Below are 15,754 nucleotides of genomic sequence, written 5' to 3' on the forward strand. Positions count from 1 at the left end.
CATATTAAATATAATGTAATATTTAGTTAAAACACTCCTTACCTTCAGGCTGACGCAAAGGGTGGTAAACTATGATGGACTTGATGGCCTGCCAAGAGTTAAGGAGCTCGACCGCATAAGCACCCGTGGTCTTATGAGCCCGACGGAGGGATTTGGACTTTCCGTCGGTCCAGTAAATAAAGTCCTCGAACAGCGTGAGCCCCATCACACCCTGGATGTGATCATGAGGAACTGAGGTACAGAGAAACATATCACGGACATCGTTAAAGTTGTGTTTTCAACATGTACAGTAGGATTAAATCAAAGTTAGTTTCTAGCCCCAAAATTTTTTTTTAAAGAGATCTTTTATGTTTAGTTTTCCACATGCTGTGCGTATCTGATGGTGGCTGTAGAAATTGGCCTTGCTTGATTATACTGTGCTGTACTGTTCAAATGGCTTCATTGCTGCTGCTTCTAGCCCAATTCAGCAAAGTTATGGTCTACTAATCCGATATGTGAAATGAAAAAGAAATAAAATTACTCATCGTACCCCGACGTCTCTGAGAACCATCCATGTTGGCAAAAAAGATGTGATTATCATCAGCCCAGTAGATCCTCTTGTTTGTGTAGTCAATAGTTAAGGCAGACGGGCTGTAGATCTCTTTGTTCACGATAACCGTGTGGCCTTGACCATCCATGCCAACTCGACCGACGTGAGGATTTTCACAGCAGTCAATCCAAAACACATACCTGAGAGAGAGCGAAAGAGAGAGAGAATAAAAACCTAATTTAGGAACTTCACACAACATCAGACGTCCTTGTCAAAGTTGTTTCAAGTTGAGATTAGACATTCCCATTGATCTGGTGAATCTATTCTTTCTTTTACTTGTGACAAAGTAAAGTCTCCCCGGACTGATAGTTGAAAGTACAAAGGATATTGTGTGAATTTAAAAGGAAGCGGCTGGTGGAAATGTACCCGCTTTGAGCGTCCAGGGCCAGGTCCGTAGGGTTCTTCAGCCCAGAGCTCACTAAAACAGTGGGATATAAACCGTTGGATTTTGACACCTCCAGGGTTTTTCTCTCAACATCACACCAGTACAAGTTCTTTCCAATCCAGTCCACAGCCAGCACACTGGGCACGGCCGTTCGGTGAACAACCTATTAACACAGACAACAGGAATTTAAATTGTCAAGCAAACATTTGTCTTTTCAGGAATTATTTTTACGGAAAGAACACCCTGAACTAGTTTATGTGCTGTGGAAAATGTGACGACCGGGTCCAGTTGGGTTTTTGTCTTCCTGGCTGGGTTTAGGGCCAGCTATCAAACAATAGGTCCAAGTCGGATATTCAATTTATTAAATTTCTCAGTTCTGCATGGGTCCGGGTTGAACTTTTAAATACTAGACCATCCGAGTCGGACCTGTGTAGCACATTCGTGGGTCTCTTTGGGTTCTGGTAACAATTTTTGGACCCGTGAAGACTAAACTTTAGGTTTAGAAAACAGCTGAGACCATTAGGCTGTTTGTTGTTTCTTGAGATGCCAATGACTTCCAACAAAGTTGGAAATACGAAATAAAAACATCTTTAAATCAGATATTTTGTCTCTGTTTGATGTAGTGCCTGATGCAAATATCGTATAGCACACTTATGGGAAACAAAATTTGCCATACATACTTGGACGACATTTACAAGCGGTCATTACAAGACATGATACGTTTTGAGATCTTTTTCATCATCATCATCTGACAGGAGATGCGTATCCGTGCCAATCGGCAAGATTTTCCCTTCAGCAGTAATTTCAGCTAAGCTGAACTTGAAATATTCTCTGAAATGTCAATGATTGAGGAACATTTTCCCAATCAGAAAAGTGCCTCCATATGAGAGCATGAGAGGAAGCATTAATATTCCAAGTGGGAAAGAAAGAGCTTCTGGTTTGCTGGTGATCTCGTCTGGCTCTGATGTGAAGGATTGCAATGGCTAACTCATTTAAAATGTCAACGTATGAATATATCAGCACCGATCGCATCAACATCATATCAGTTCATCGGAGTGGCCGCAATTTGATTTGTGAATGGTTGCTAAAATATTTCAACAATATCGAAGGACTTTGTTTATATCTGTATTGTCTATCAGCTTACATTTTAGTATTCATATCATATATGCTCCAAAACTGTTTCTAAGTAACTGACAGGCATTCCAACTTCACAAACAAGGTAATATAGCACAGTGGTTTTCAAACTGGGGGCCGCGAGATGGTGCCAGGGGGGGCCCAGTTTTATGACATTTTATGAAATACATTAATTTATCATGAATTCTGTGTAATTAAACCTAAAAAATAAGGCTACTAACCAAAAGCACTACTTTTCTGTATAATTTAATGTTTTTTTATTAAAATGTTGAGTTTTAGAACAGTTTTTTGTCACAAATTTTCTTTGGGGACCGCAAAGGAATGCACTGTACACAAGAGGAGCCGCACGCTGAAAACGTTTGGGAACCACTGATATAGCACATACTTTGGTTCATTATATATTATTAAACAAATTAAACAACACCAAAGGCACTGCCTGAGGCATCATGGCCACATGGTGACCTGCTTCAATATAAAAGTCTTATTACTATTTTACAATATTACAGTGAACAAGCCCACCACTTAAAAGTAAGGAAGCATAATGATTAATCGCAATTAATGTATAGCAGAATAAAGGTTCTTGTTTACATCATATATGGGTGATTCTCACGAAATTCAGATTTGAAAGGTGTCCAGCATCAGAATTTTTAAAAAGCCCTTAAAGGACAAGTTCGGTATTTTACACTTAAAGCCCTGTTTTCAGATTGTTTATGGTGAAATATAATGGTTTTGACTGAAATGTCGACATATGCGGCTGCCCTGAGAATTTTCGCGTGTTTGTGTTTCAGCTCACACCTCTACAATGGGTTTAATGGTGCACTGGAACAATCCTTCCTAAAATGCATTAAACTTTCGTTTACAAAGACGTGAAACTTACCGAGTGGTTATGGGTGTTCACTGATATGCTCACACAAAAATCGCTGCAAAAGATGCTTTCCAACAGCTGTTTTAGCATTCGTTGTTAACTTGTGGACCTATTTTTCCAAACCCCTCACACCCGTATATTCTTCCGCTTAGAACTTGAATAATAGACACTCCAGCCCAGGTGGTGGCGGTAATCCACCTTTGCCAATCGCAAGAATAGAAACAAAGTTCCCGGCGCGGAGTAATACCGTACCTCACAGGACATCTAATACAAGTCAATGGAGTTGGCAAAAACTACGATAAAACAGCTGTTGGAATGTATATTTTGCAGCGATTTTTGTTTGAGCATATCAGTGAACACCCCTGACCACTCGGTGAGTTTCACATCTTTGTAAACGAAAGTTTAATGCATTTTAGGAAGGATTGTTCCAGTGCACCATTAAACCCATTGTAAAGGTGGGAGGTGAAACACAAACACCACAAAATTCTCGGGGCAGCCGCATATGTCCAAATTTCAGTCAAAACCGTTCTATTTCATCATAAACAATCTGAAAACAGGGCTTTAAGTGTAAAATACCGAACTTGTCCTTTAAAGCCATTTTTTTCCACATATAAGATTAAGGTCTGAACTTACTATAACAATTATATTTAGAGGATTTAACAAATATTTCCTATAGAATTATTTAAATTTTTTAGATTATCATTATCAAAAATTATCATTACCGCAACATGATATTACATTAAATATATGCATTTACAAACTCATGTTTCGGTGTTGTCTAAATACTATGACAAACAAAATTTCAACTTTTATATGTAAGAACTGCTTACCTGGTAGCCATCTTGAGTGTCACAGTCAATTATGTCCCTTTCAACTATTTTTTTTGTTGTTGAAAATGTTAGTTCCTTGAGTGCTTAAACAATAATGGAAATTGTTGCGGAGGATGAAAAAATTAGTCTTGGACACATTTATATTCCTTATTATTGTCTCTACATTTACCAATGATAACCAAATACCACATGTTTCTTTACCATAAATGTTTATAGTATAACATGCACTGAAGATTTAAATATTTTAGATTTTTTTATTATAAATATTTCCATGTCAATGAACCCAAATCCAGCCATGGACACATTGCGGTACCGAATATTTCCCCCCTAAATGTGGAAAAAACAACAAAATTGGTTTGTATGATGTCATGTAAAATCATGTGTAAAATAGTACATGAAGAGATGTCTGTAACTGTATGCCTCTTTTTTTGATACTCTTACTTTGCACTTATGTTTTTATAAAAATGTTTCATGACACCTCATAAGTCTAATTTCGCGAGAAATTATGCATTTTTATATTTATGTATAATTTATTTTATATATAAATACTTATATATTTTTTTCCTTATATATTTTTTATATTTATATATACATAATTATTATACATAGTTCACACATATGTAAACAAAAACTTTTATGCTGCTATAGATTAATCACGATTAATTGTTATGGATTCCTACTTCCAACTATTGGCAATTGCAGCTGTTGGCCCATTTAAAGGAATTGTTCATAAAAAAATTAAAATTTTGTCATAATTTACTCACCCTCACGTTGTTAAAAACACTAAGGAAGATATATTGAGGAAAATTTGTAACAAAACCATTTAGAGGCCCCATTGACTTCCATAGTATTCCATTTTCCTACCATGGAAGACAATGGGACCTCTAATTGGTTTGGTTACAAACATTCCTTAAAATATTTTCCTAAGTGTTCATCAGAACAGAGAATTTATAAAGGTTTGTAACACCATGAGAGTGAGTAAACAATGACAGAATTTTATTTTTTGGGTTAACTTACTTCCTTTAATCATGTATGTAAAATAATACATGCAATTAAAGATTTTTGTCAATATGTACATAGGATTTACCCTCAGCATCAAAAGACATTTGCAATTGGATAACTCTTTACCCAATAGAAGTTTGCAATACAGAATGAATATTCACATCTCATAAAGCATCAAATGTCACTGCAGTAGTAGAGACCAGGGGCAATTGCTTCATTTTCCTTTTATAACTCACATATTACTATAAATCCATCTGCTGTGGTGCAAATAACGTTTTATGTATTTTGCCCATTAGGGCTGGGTATCGATTCAGATGCGATTTCGATTCACAAGCTATCAAATCGATTCGATTCCGATTCTCGATTAAATTTTCGATTCCAGTTTGCAGGTAGGTTTTTATACTCGATTCTCGATTCAACTCAATGAATATAGATTTAATACACATACTATATTAATAAAAAAGAACAGTGAACAGCAGTTTACAAGTGGGTAATTAATAAAAAGAAATTAAAAGCCACAAACACGTCTTGCTTGCGAAATCTAAAATGGTTCCATTCCTCCGTTCAATGTTTGCAGAAATAAATCTGAAAAAAATCGATTCTGCTCTTTGAGAATCGATTTTTATTCGACCACGTTTTAAAAAACGATTAATCAAAAAATAGATTTTTTTGCCCAGCCCTATTGCCCATATACTGTGTGTATCTCACCTAATGCAGTATTTATTTTTGTATACCAGCAAAATTTATGTTACAATAAAATCTACAAGTAATGTGGTGCCTACATTATACTGTATTTGTGACCTCGCCTGTGAAATCCAGGGTAAAGTCTCATAATCGCTTAGGTTACTCACGTAACCCCGGTTCCCTGAAATAACGGGAACGAAGCATTGCGTCAGTTAGCTGACGCTATGGGGGAAACTCCTGTTTACTCCGTGACTGAAGCCTATTGGTTAACGTCTGTACAAAGTACAGACCAATGACGTTTGAACCCGCGCGCGGGAGGAACGCGTCCCTATATAAGCGCGGTTCAATCGTCAGGAGCTCATTATTATTCGACTGAAGCGCGCAGCCGAATAACACTCGCTGCGTAGACGTTTGTAGCACGGCAAGAGACGCAATGCTTCGTTCCCGTTATTTCAGGGAACCGGGGTTACGTGAGTAACCTAAGCGTTCCCTTTCAATACGGTTCACTTCGCATTGCGTCAGTTAGCTGACGCTATGGGGGAACGTAATCCCATCACGCCGTGCATACACAACGTACTGAAGTGCCTTACCGGAGAGACACTGCGTGTGGCCCTATACCCGGCATATTCACAGCTTTAAAAGCAAATGTGTAAGCACCATATAAATTGTTGACGCGCACACGGTGGGGTTTTAAACGCACCGGGGGCACATAACATAGCACAAGATGGCGAGGTACGCGCCGCGGCTGTGCGAGATAAGTAAATTCAGAGTCACGTTGGTGAGCTCGCTGAGCGCACCGTGGTGTACACATAAAACGCATGAGCGTGCATGATTGAGCCGAGAGAACCTGCGCTCGTAGGGCAGGGACGTCTAAGCTGTACAATCTGACAACGTAGACGGCGAAGACCAGCCGGCCGCGTAGCAGATATTAAATATAGATATAGATACCCCTGTAGACCAAGTTCATGAAGAAGCCAAACTCGCACAGAGTGGGCTCTATATAGGACATAGCTCATAGAGGGGCGTGAGCCAGTGCGATGGTTTCAACGATCCATCTAAATAACCACTGTTAGCAACAGACATACGTAGTGAGTGATCTGCGAAGCTCACGAACGGCCGATCTGACTATAATATGCGGCAGAACGGTTCGTAGCGTGGGATTATACAGATACCACAATAGTGTGAACCCCGGTGCACCCTCGAGCGCATCGGGATGCATATAGGTAGTATTATAGTGCACAGATCGGTGAGCTTTCCAAGCGCGCCGTAAATGTGTATTGACTATAAATTGCACGGGCACAGGTGAACACTTGAATACATCGTGAATGCATATAGATGAATCAGAGTGTTATAATGCACAGGCCGGCAAGATTCTCGAGCGCGCCGTCATGTGTTCTGATAATAAATTGTGCGCACACGGGTGAACTCTTCAGTGCACCGTGAATGCGTATAGATAAATCAGTGCACACAACGCGCCGTGAATGTGTACAGATATGATTGATGAACGTAACGGTGGGCACCCAACGCACCGTGAACGTACACAGATGAACAACAATGTATGTGTCACAAAGCATAACACAGCTGTGTATACAGGTGAGCTTTCCCAAGCGCATCTTATTGTATACCAAAATGTTATAGCGTGTACATGTGAGCTTCTCTAAGCACACGGTGGACGCATATAATTAAAACCCATATCGTGCATACAGGTGAGCTAATGGGCGCACCTTTAATGCAACAAACCTCAGTAGTGCGCGAAGCAGGGATGTCGAAGCTGTAAACTGACAACGTGGACGGCGGGGACCAGCCGGCCGTGTCACAATTGTCAAATGAGAAACCTCTAAGACCATGCCCATGCTCTAAGACAAGTGAGCATAATTGTCACGGGAGGTGATAACGTCAACGATCCATAAATAGCCTGTATTGACAGGTGCTCTAGTGAGTGATCTGTGACGCAGATAAACAGCTGATCGTCTGATGTACGTCAGATGTATGTGTCATACAGGACCTTGGACAGTTCCAGAGCGCTGTGCCTCGGGCACCGTCCGCATCTGAGAAATGACAGGCTTATGAATAAAGTGAATGGCCAGCCGTAAAAGCATGGTTCGCTGTTACCGCCGCCGTCCGCATCTGAGAGATGACAGGCTTGTGAATTAAATGAATGGTCGGTCGTAAAAGCGTGGTTCGCTGTTATCACGGCCACATAGATATAGGTAGGGGAGAGAGCCGCCGTGCCTCTGTAGTGAGGAGAAAAGTGTTCCACCGGCGATTCGCGGGGGGTTTTGACTTTCAAATGTCACTAGACAGAATGGATCAGACTTTGCATAAGGACGCCTCGTGAAAGGGGTCCTAGCAGCTTGTGTCAATGTGTCATAAGGCACGTAATGTAGGTCGTGTCCCACGGATGCCATCTCCGCACGCCCATCGTAATGGGTTAATATTGGTAGTTTAAGCATGAGATGCGTATCACTCTGATTGAACATAGCTTATAAAGCGATGCAATGAGTTTATAAAGGAGATGACTCGTCAGCTTGTTCAGGGGGCGAGATCTCAGTCTGGTTCGGTAAATAATGAAACCACCGTAGATTGCCCGACCGCATTATCACAATAACACGGTCGAGAGTGCTGCAGTGCTAAATCATCCTCATAATGTACCGTATTCACAGTACAAGGTGATTTATATGAGACAAACGGCGTTCCACGCGCCGAAGGCTGATTGCCGTCGTAAAGCGTGTTCAACCCACAGCAAATGCTGGGCTAGCTCGTAATGACAGCACTTCATGCAGCCGTGTGTAACTTAAGCAAGCTTCCCGGCCGTCAGCTCGGGGCGGGACCTTTGCTTAGTCAAACTGAAGTGGACTTATGAACAGAATGCCACGATATTCAGCTTTCTGAGGCTCGTTAGAGGGGTATGTGTGCCCGTCTTAAACGAGATGCCGCGCGCGTCTGACTGTGCGCGCGCTTTAAGCTTTGAAACTTATTGTGGCGGGTAGCAAGCTCACTTGAGGTTGATATTACCCTTAATATCTCCGAGTATTGGAGCGGAGGTGTGAGCGTCTTCGGATCCGCTAATATAAATCAGCTATATGGCCGAAAAACGTCATAAACCGCTTGGCTGTAAGCCTTTGAGTGGCCGTCCGGAGAGGGCGCGATTCAAACGCTTGGGGCCATGCAAAAGTCTGAGGCTGTCCTTCCTCTAGGAAGAGAGAATAACAGCCGTAAGACCGTGCTCGTTTGCGCCATCAGCATCGTAGCGGAGAAACTGAGGTGGGCTGCGAGCGAATTTGGCAGAAAGGTGTTAGAGACACCGTACAGTCGTGGGGTGTCAATACACAGTATATGGCCAAACCGGGGTCTTTTCGGCTAGCATCGATAGAATTATGGACAGCGGGCCGTGTGTGCGTATTACTGATTGCTTGTCAGTAAGGCGATAAAGTGTTTAGAGACACCGTACAACCGTGGGTGTCAATACACAGTATAGTAAGCACGGAAATTACTCTTTTTAGAGGAATTAAATACCGTTCGCCACTATAGTGAGGTCGCATAGCCGACAGTATTACACAGTATGTTTGGATAAACAGCACACAGAAAACATTACAGGGCAGTCCAGCCGAGGCGCGACATAACCCCTTTTCTCCCAGACAGTTTCGTTCTCTGTTGATGCAGCTGTGCTGCGGAGACCAGAGCTCAGCCGTTCAGGTGCACAAGCCTCAGTAGTGACGGTGACCGAACGGCTCACGGAGCAGAGCAGTATGTCTAGGTGGTTTAATGTCAGACTGAACCCATCGCAGAGAGGAAGTCTGCCGTGAGGCCCGCGGTTTTGCCGTTTATTAAAAGGGCAGAAAAACCGGGTATATATATAAGAATGTACCAATATTCAGCGCACTGATATAGGACGGGACTGAATAAAGGGAGGTATTCGGGCCTCAGTATATTATAAACAAATTCGTTCTGCCTCTGATTCCGTCTAAACCAGAGAGAAATTACCAGGCAGACGAAAAATGAGCTATCTGAAGTGAGATCGGCTCAGGCCAGTAAAGCTCTATAATAAGTGTTTTAGCGCTCCAATAGAGGCGTGTCCGCCTTATCGAGCAGACGAATGAGATCGTGCCGCTCCAGGAGGGGAGGGGCATGAAGCTCTCTTATAATGAGTGTTCTTGGTGCTCCAATAGCGGCGAATCGGCCCTATCGAGCAGACGAATGAGATCGCGCCGCTCCAGAGGGGAGGGGCATGAAGCTCTGTAATCGTTGAACACTGGACAGCTGCATTTAGAGGCAGCGAGCCGTAATACCGCGTGCTAGCTAAGCCGTTAAGAGACCTCACCACTGTGGGGAAAGGAGCGAGGGACTCCGCGAGCGTGGAGCACGAGTGGCTGTGCTATGACAGAGACAGGGGCAGACCGCCCGTGTTTGCTTGTCGTATGCATCTATCCAGGTCTACGGTTCCCCGCTTGTTCATCTCAACAAGAGAGGAACGGCAGAGGGGAGCAGCAACACAGACAGAACAGCCATGCGTCGTGACGGTATCACCCGATGCACTCGGGGGGTTAATATATGTGCCAGAGATCTCGCCACTGAATTTGAGAGGAGCGAAGGGACTCTGTAAGCATGAACGGTTGCGGTGTGACAGAACACAGGGGGGGTTAGTCCGTGTGTGCTTGTCTATGCATCCATCTAGTCTCATGGCTCGCCGTGTGTTCATCCCGGCGAGAGAGGAACAGCAGGGGGAGCACGAAACATGGATAAGACAACCAAAGCATAAGCGCGGTCCCGGCGTGGGAGGTGCCAGACCGGTAACGCGCTCGGAGGAAATTCATAGCAGAGAGGCTCACCGAGCCGCTGTGCTGGACGCTATTACAACAGCGCCTGCTCTTTTAGCTTATAGCTTTATATTAAAAATATTGATCTTACCGGGCGGCCGCAGGGGAGACCTCGTCAGGCGTGTCCGCTGCACAGGGCTCGTACCACGGCAAGCGAAGGCTATCTTCGGTTCTCGGCCTGAAAGCGGCAGGGGAAGACGCTAGACCTGGACTCTGCTATCTTCGGTTCTCAGCCGGAAAACGGCAGGGGAAGACGCTAGGCCTGGACTCCGCTGCAGGGCTTTTGTCAACGGCGAGGTAAGGCTTCTTCTTTTCTTCGGAGCAGCGAGAGGTTCGCGCTGAAGGAGAAAATAATGAGCTCCTGACGATTGAACCGCGCTTATATAGGGACGCGTTCCTCCCGCGCGCGGGTTCAAACGTCATTGGTCTGTACTTTGTACAGACGTTAACCAATAGGCTTCAGTCACGGAGTAAACAGGAGTTTCCCCCATAGCGTCAGCTAACTGACGCAATGCGAAGTGAACCGTATTGAAAGGGAACTAATATTGTTACATTCATTGACATGGCCATACTCAAATAATCCCGATAAAGATTTTACGGTTATATTTTCAAAGTATGTTCTTTACATTATGTAGGATGATTTTATGTAAATTTGTTGAACCACAACCCTAGAAACAGAACAGATGGTAGTTTGTATTTCTTTCTAGCATGGTGGGAGATAAAAACAACATACCGTGTCCTCATGTTGCTAAGTGATTTATTAATAAAACCACCACAACAGTCGATCAATGAAATCGTTTTTTCTGTGCAACAGAAATGGTGATAGCATCATTATATCTCCGGCTAATGACGGGTAAAGGTCTTTTACCCAAACTAAACATATTGTACCAGTTTGCATTGTCTCTATTTCCACTGATCTAAAGATTACATCCAAAAATGCTAATGAATTTCAAATGGCTTTAGCTAGTGCTGAGCAGGGGTGATAAATCAGGAGGGGGCAACGCTGTGTAATGAAGCCAAATGATGCTCTTGGCCCCTGCAATGAAGCTAATGAGATGGGGAAAAGTGTTGCTCAGCAGGTACACTGCAGAGATGTGTGTCTAAGCCTTAACCATGTGACCATAATGAGTCCCTCAAACGATGCTAAAGTGAGCATTTAAGTCTATGCTTGTATAGCTACAGTTGTCTAAAATTTAGGTATTGCACATCTCCAAAGCATCTTATGACATTACGCTAATGAGTACGACAGATGAGAAACTACAGCACCTTAAGGTCACTTCCGTTCAGGCGAATTCTGTTTATCCTCCGGCCGCTGGGTCTGCTGGAGTCGATCCAGTAGATGAACTCCTTCTTGTAGTCAAAATCCAAACTAATGATGTTGTTAAGACCCTGGAGTAGAAAGGAAACACAACACGAAGGTAAATTAAGTCACTGACGTCCCATCACGAGATGGACTCACGACAAGTCGGGCTTTCAGAGCAATCAGCGTGATGTATTAGTTGTGTAAAGACCGCAGACTGAGATCATAGATAAACCATGCAGAAACAAAAAACGAATATGTTACGTCTTGTCGGAGTATTCAATTAGCCGGAAGGCTTAATTACCCAATTTACATACGTTTATCTCTTGACAGCATCTGGTGCAGATGTACTCTAGACGTGAAGCATACCGAGAATACATTTCCTTTGATGTCTATTAACCGTATTGATTCTGGAACGAGACTGAATGTGCGGGTGGATGCCCACGATTGGCTTCAGAATCCAGGAAAGGAGTTCAAACAGCCTTCAGGGTCTGCATTCGTTACTGTCATGTTCACGTCAGACTGCTGTCACTCAATCTTAGGCCCATTTCACAATAGGTGCTGAGATACAGCGACAGGCGCGATAACGGATGAAAACAGTCCTCATACCCCGTCAAATCATTAGTAGTAGTGAAGACGGGTCACATAGACCATCAAAGACCTTTAGCTTTGTCTTGAAAGTAAATCATTAGCCTTTTCTTATAAGGCCAAGATCAAAAACAGCTACCTGTGTTTCTTTATTTGACACAGAGGATAACACACAAAAAAAATCATTCTTAATGGTCAAACCGGTCCAGAACATTACAGCATGCTGTATCCCTTCTAGCCACAACCTTTATTGATCCCATATATGAAATTCAGGAAAATGGCTGAAATGCTGTATTCTGATTGGTCAGTTGTGGCAGTGATTTTGTTGCATGTAAGTGGTCCACAAGATATGCACCATTAAAGTTAAATTCGTTAGCTAAAAAGTTATTTGGTTTAATAAATATTGTAATACCGCTGCAGTGTACATCTTGTTGCTAAGCCAATTGCGTCCAGCGTCTTAATGGACTATTTATCTTAGCAGAAGCTTTAAACTGATGAACAAGCGAGACGATAATTTCAACTTAAATCAATATTTTACGTCCATTTATTTATTCATTCAGTGTGTAGCAGGATGGTGTACAGTCAGCCTGTCATTATCTCAAAATAATCCCCTTCAGCGTTATAGAAGCAGGGTTTATTTTGCAATTATGATCATCTAACTGTACATTAGCCCTTGCTCACTGCGTCAAACTGAAAGCACTTGCGATGCTTTAATTATGGATACTCTTATGAGAGCTAAACAAATACAAATAGCACACGAGATCACAGCTTTGCACTACGCCAGTATGAGGTCAACAAATACCTCTGGGTGTTGGAAAGGTGTCTTAGGGGCCGCTCATTTTTAAGTGTAAAAGCTTTCCTCTTTTCCCTCTCGTTAAACCAAACTGAATAAATAAAAAATTGAATGATTGCTGTAGAGAACACTCCATAAAGAGGAAGAGTTTTCTGAGGGCCCTATAGACATTCCCCTGGATGACAGTTTCAATTGGTATGAATAATGTAACAAGCGCAGAATTGAGGAAACTCACATTTGGCTAAGAATCATCATTTAGATGGTAATGACTAAGCCTCTAATGACACCAGCTGTGGATAACAGCATAGGAAAACTCAACATGCCACAGTAGACCAATCAGATGAAGACGCTGAAGTCAAAGTAAAATCTTATAGTGGTATTCATCATGGGTGTGGTAGTTGTGTGACACAAAAAATATGAATATTCAAAGGATGAAATATTTTATATATTGGAAAAGTAGTGTTCCTGTGCAGAAGGTCATGGGTTCTAACCATAGACTGTAAAAAAGAAGGACGTAGTGTCCGTGACGCCACCCATAGGTTTCTGATTATCGTTTTTGAAGCTTAAAGTAGGCGTTGCCTTCTGTAGCCATCTTAGCCGCGAGTCACTTGCGGATATCCGAAAATGGGTAAAGAGGCAGGACGTGGGTGAAGCTGAGGTGGGTGGTTACTGAAACCACGCCCCCTAGCTCAACTCTAGTGACAGCAGTGGCTGTTCAACTGTCACTCAAGGGGCCACGCCCTTAATTGCAGAACTTTAAAGGAATAGTCAATTTTCTTAAAAGAAAAATCCAGATAATTTACTCACCACCATGTCATCCAAAATGTTGATGTCTTTCTTTGTTCAGTAGAGAAAAAATTATGTTTTTTGAGGAAAGCATTGCAGGATTTTTCTCATTTTAATGGACTTTAACTCTTTCACCGCCAGCGTTTTTAAAAAAAGTTGCCAGCCAGCGCCAGCGTTTTTCATGATTTTCACCAAAGTTTAATGCCTTCCAGAAAATGTTCTTCTTTAAATAAATAAACATACAATACACCAAATGAACCGTTTCATCCTACCTTTAGTGGTTCTTTTGCAATCAGCTTTTGAATATGGGTAGGTTTTTGCAAAAGCACCATATTTTGAGCAAAAAGCAAAAATAATTCCATTTTTGTGACTGACTTTTCATAGAGATCTTATCCAGAGCGATCTTTAAAACAGACACGGACATGCAACAGCTTGCCATAGGGCAATACTTCCGGTTTTAAAAAGTTGCGGAAGGGCGCCACCTGGTGGATAATAGCGGTATTGCGGAAAGACGGAAAATCTCGTCATTGGCGGGGAAGTGTTTTCTCTTAATTGACGAGATATCTCGTCAATGGCGGGGAAAGAGTTAATAGAGCCCAACATTTAATACTTAACTCAACACTTAACAGTTTTTTTCAACGGAGTTTCAAAGGTCTATAAACGATCCCAAACGAGGCATAAGGGTCTTATCTAGCGAAACGATTGTCATTTTTGACAAAAAAAAAATGCACTTTTAAACCACAACTTCTCATCTAGATCGCTCCAGCGTGACCCCACGCAATACGTCATGACGTCAAGAGAACGCGAATCTCCGCCTCAGTGTTTAGAAGTGTGTTGAAAGAGGACCGTTCCTACGTTGTTGTATGTCAACTGATACTAATTAATGTCTTTGTGTCAGTTTATTGTTTACAATGGTCCGCAAATGTGCGTTTTATATATGTAACACGTGACCTCCCTACGTCACTACGTATTTACGTTAGGTCACGCTGGACCGGATCTAGACGACAAGTTGTGGTTTAAAAGAGCATATTTTTTATTTTTCTTGTCAAAAATGACAATCGTTTCGCTAGATAAGACCCTTATGCCTCGTTTGGGATCGTTTATAGTCCTTTGAAACTCCGTTGAAAAAAACTGTTAAGTGTTAAGTATTAAATGTTGGGCTCTATTAAAGTCCATTAAAATGAGAAAAATCCTGCAATGTTTTCCTCAAAAAACATAATTTCTTCTTGACTGAACAAAGAAAGACATCAACATTTTGGATGACATGGTGGTGAGTAAATTATCTGGATTTTTCTTTTAAGAAAATTGAATATTCCTTTAAGGCTTAATATAATTTAAACGGATGAGTTACAAAAAAAATCACCTCCCTCACAGTTGTCATGAACGGCAATTAGCTATAAAGACCAAAACCTTATTTTGTACCAAGTTGTAAACATATTTTCTGCTGTGAAGTTGGGGATTTTAACATGGAGGTCTATGGGAATTTACTCCCTTTTGGAGCCAGCGTATAGCAGCCAGACAATAAATTGCAGTTTAAATCATTTCCATATTGGCTTCATCAGAGAGATCAGAAGGTTGCCCCGCCGTTCTAACCCAGAGAGCACACATACTAAAAATGTATACGTAATGCACTATAAGTCGCTTTAGAAAAAAGCGTCTGCCAAATGTGTAAATGTAAAACATGTATTGCTAGTAATTTGAAGTAGGGGCAATGGGGGCAAGCTGGCATCTGACCCAGCTCTTTTTTACTTACTGGGGCAGTGCCCCAGCAACTCAAGCAATGACAGGTTTGACTAATTTATAAAACGAATCAAAACTTCTAGTTGAGCATTTGTTGTGCCATAACAATTGAAATTAATATTATAGCTTGAATTGTATTATATTTTAAAATATTACATTTGCCCTACCACTCCTGGTTCCCATTCCTGATGTGTAAGAAAAAGTAAGTTGAGTAACACCTGCATTTGGGAAAAGTTAAGCC

At 41.8% G+C, this 15,754-nt stretch overlaps 1 protein-coding gene across 2 annotated transcripts in view; it reads right to left on the minus strand.

The window, feature by feature from the left end:
• lrp1bb (low density lipoprotein receptor-related protein 1Bb) overlaps window positions 1–15,754 on the minus strand; it is a 379,953-nt gene that overhangs the window by 61,015 nt on the left and 303,184 nt on the right. For both annotated transcript variants that reach the window (XM_065251976.1, XM_065251975.1), the window contains 4 exons: window positions 11,573–11,695; window positions 956–1,137; window positions 530–729; window positions 43–231 (listed from right to left, as the gene is read on the minus strand). In XM_065251976.1, the coding sequence (XP_065108048.1) occupies window positions 43–231; window positions 530–729; window positions 956–1,137; window positions 11,573–11,695 (694 nt within the window). The remainder of the gene's footprint in view (window positions 1–42; window positions 232–529; window positions 730–955; window positions 1,138–11,572; window positions 11,696–15,754) is intronic.

Source organism: Paramisgurnus dabryanus, chromosome 15, assembly GCF_030506205.2.
Source record: "Paramisgurnus dabryanus chromosome 15, PD_genome_1.1, whole genome shotgun sequence".
NCBI classification, from domain to species: domain Eukaryota; kingdom Metazoa; phylum Chordata; class Actinopteri; order Cypriniformes; family Cobitidae; genus Paramisgurnus; species Paramisgurnus dabryanus.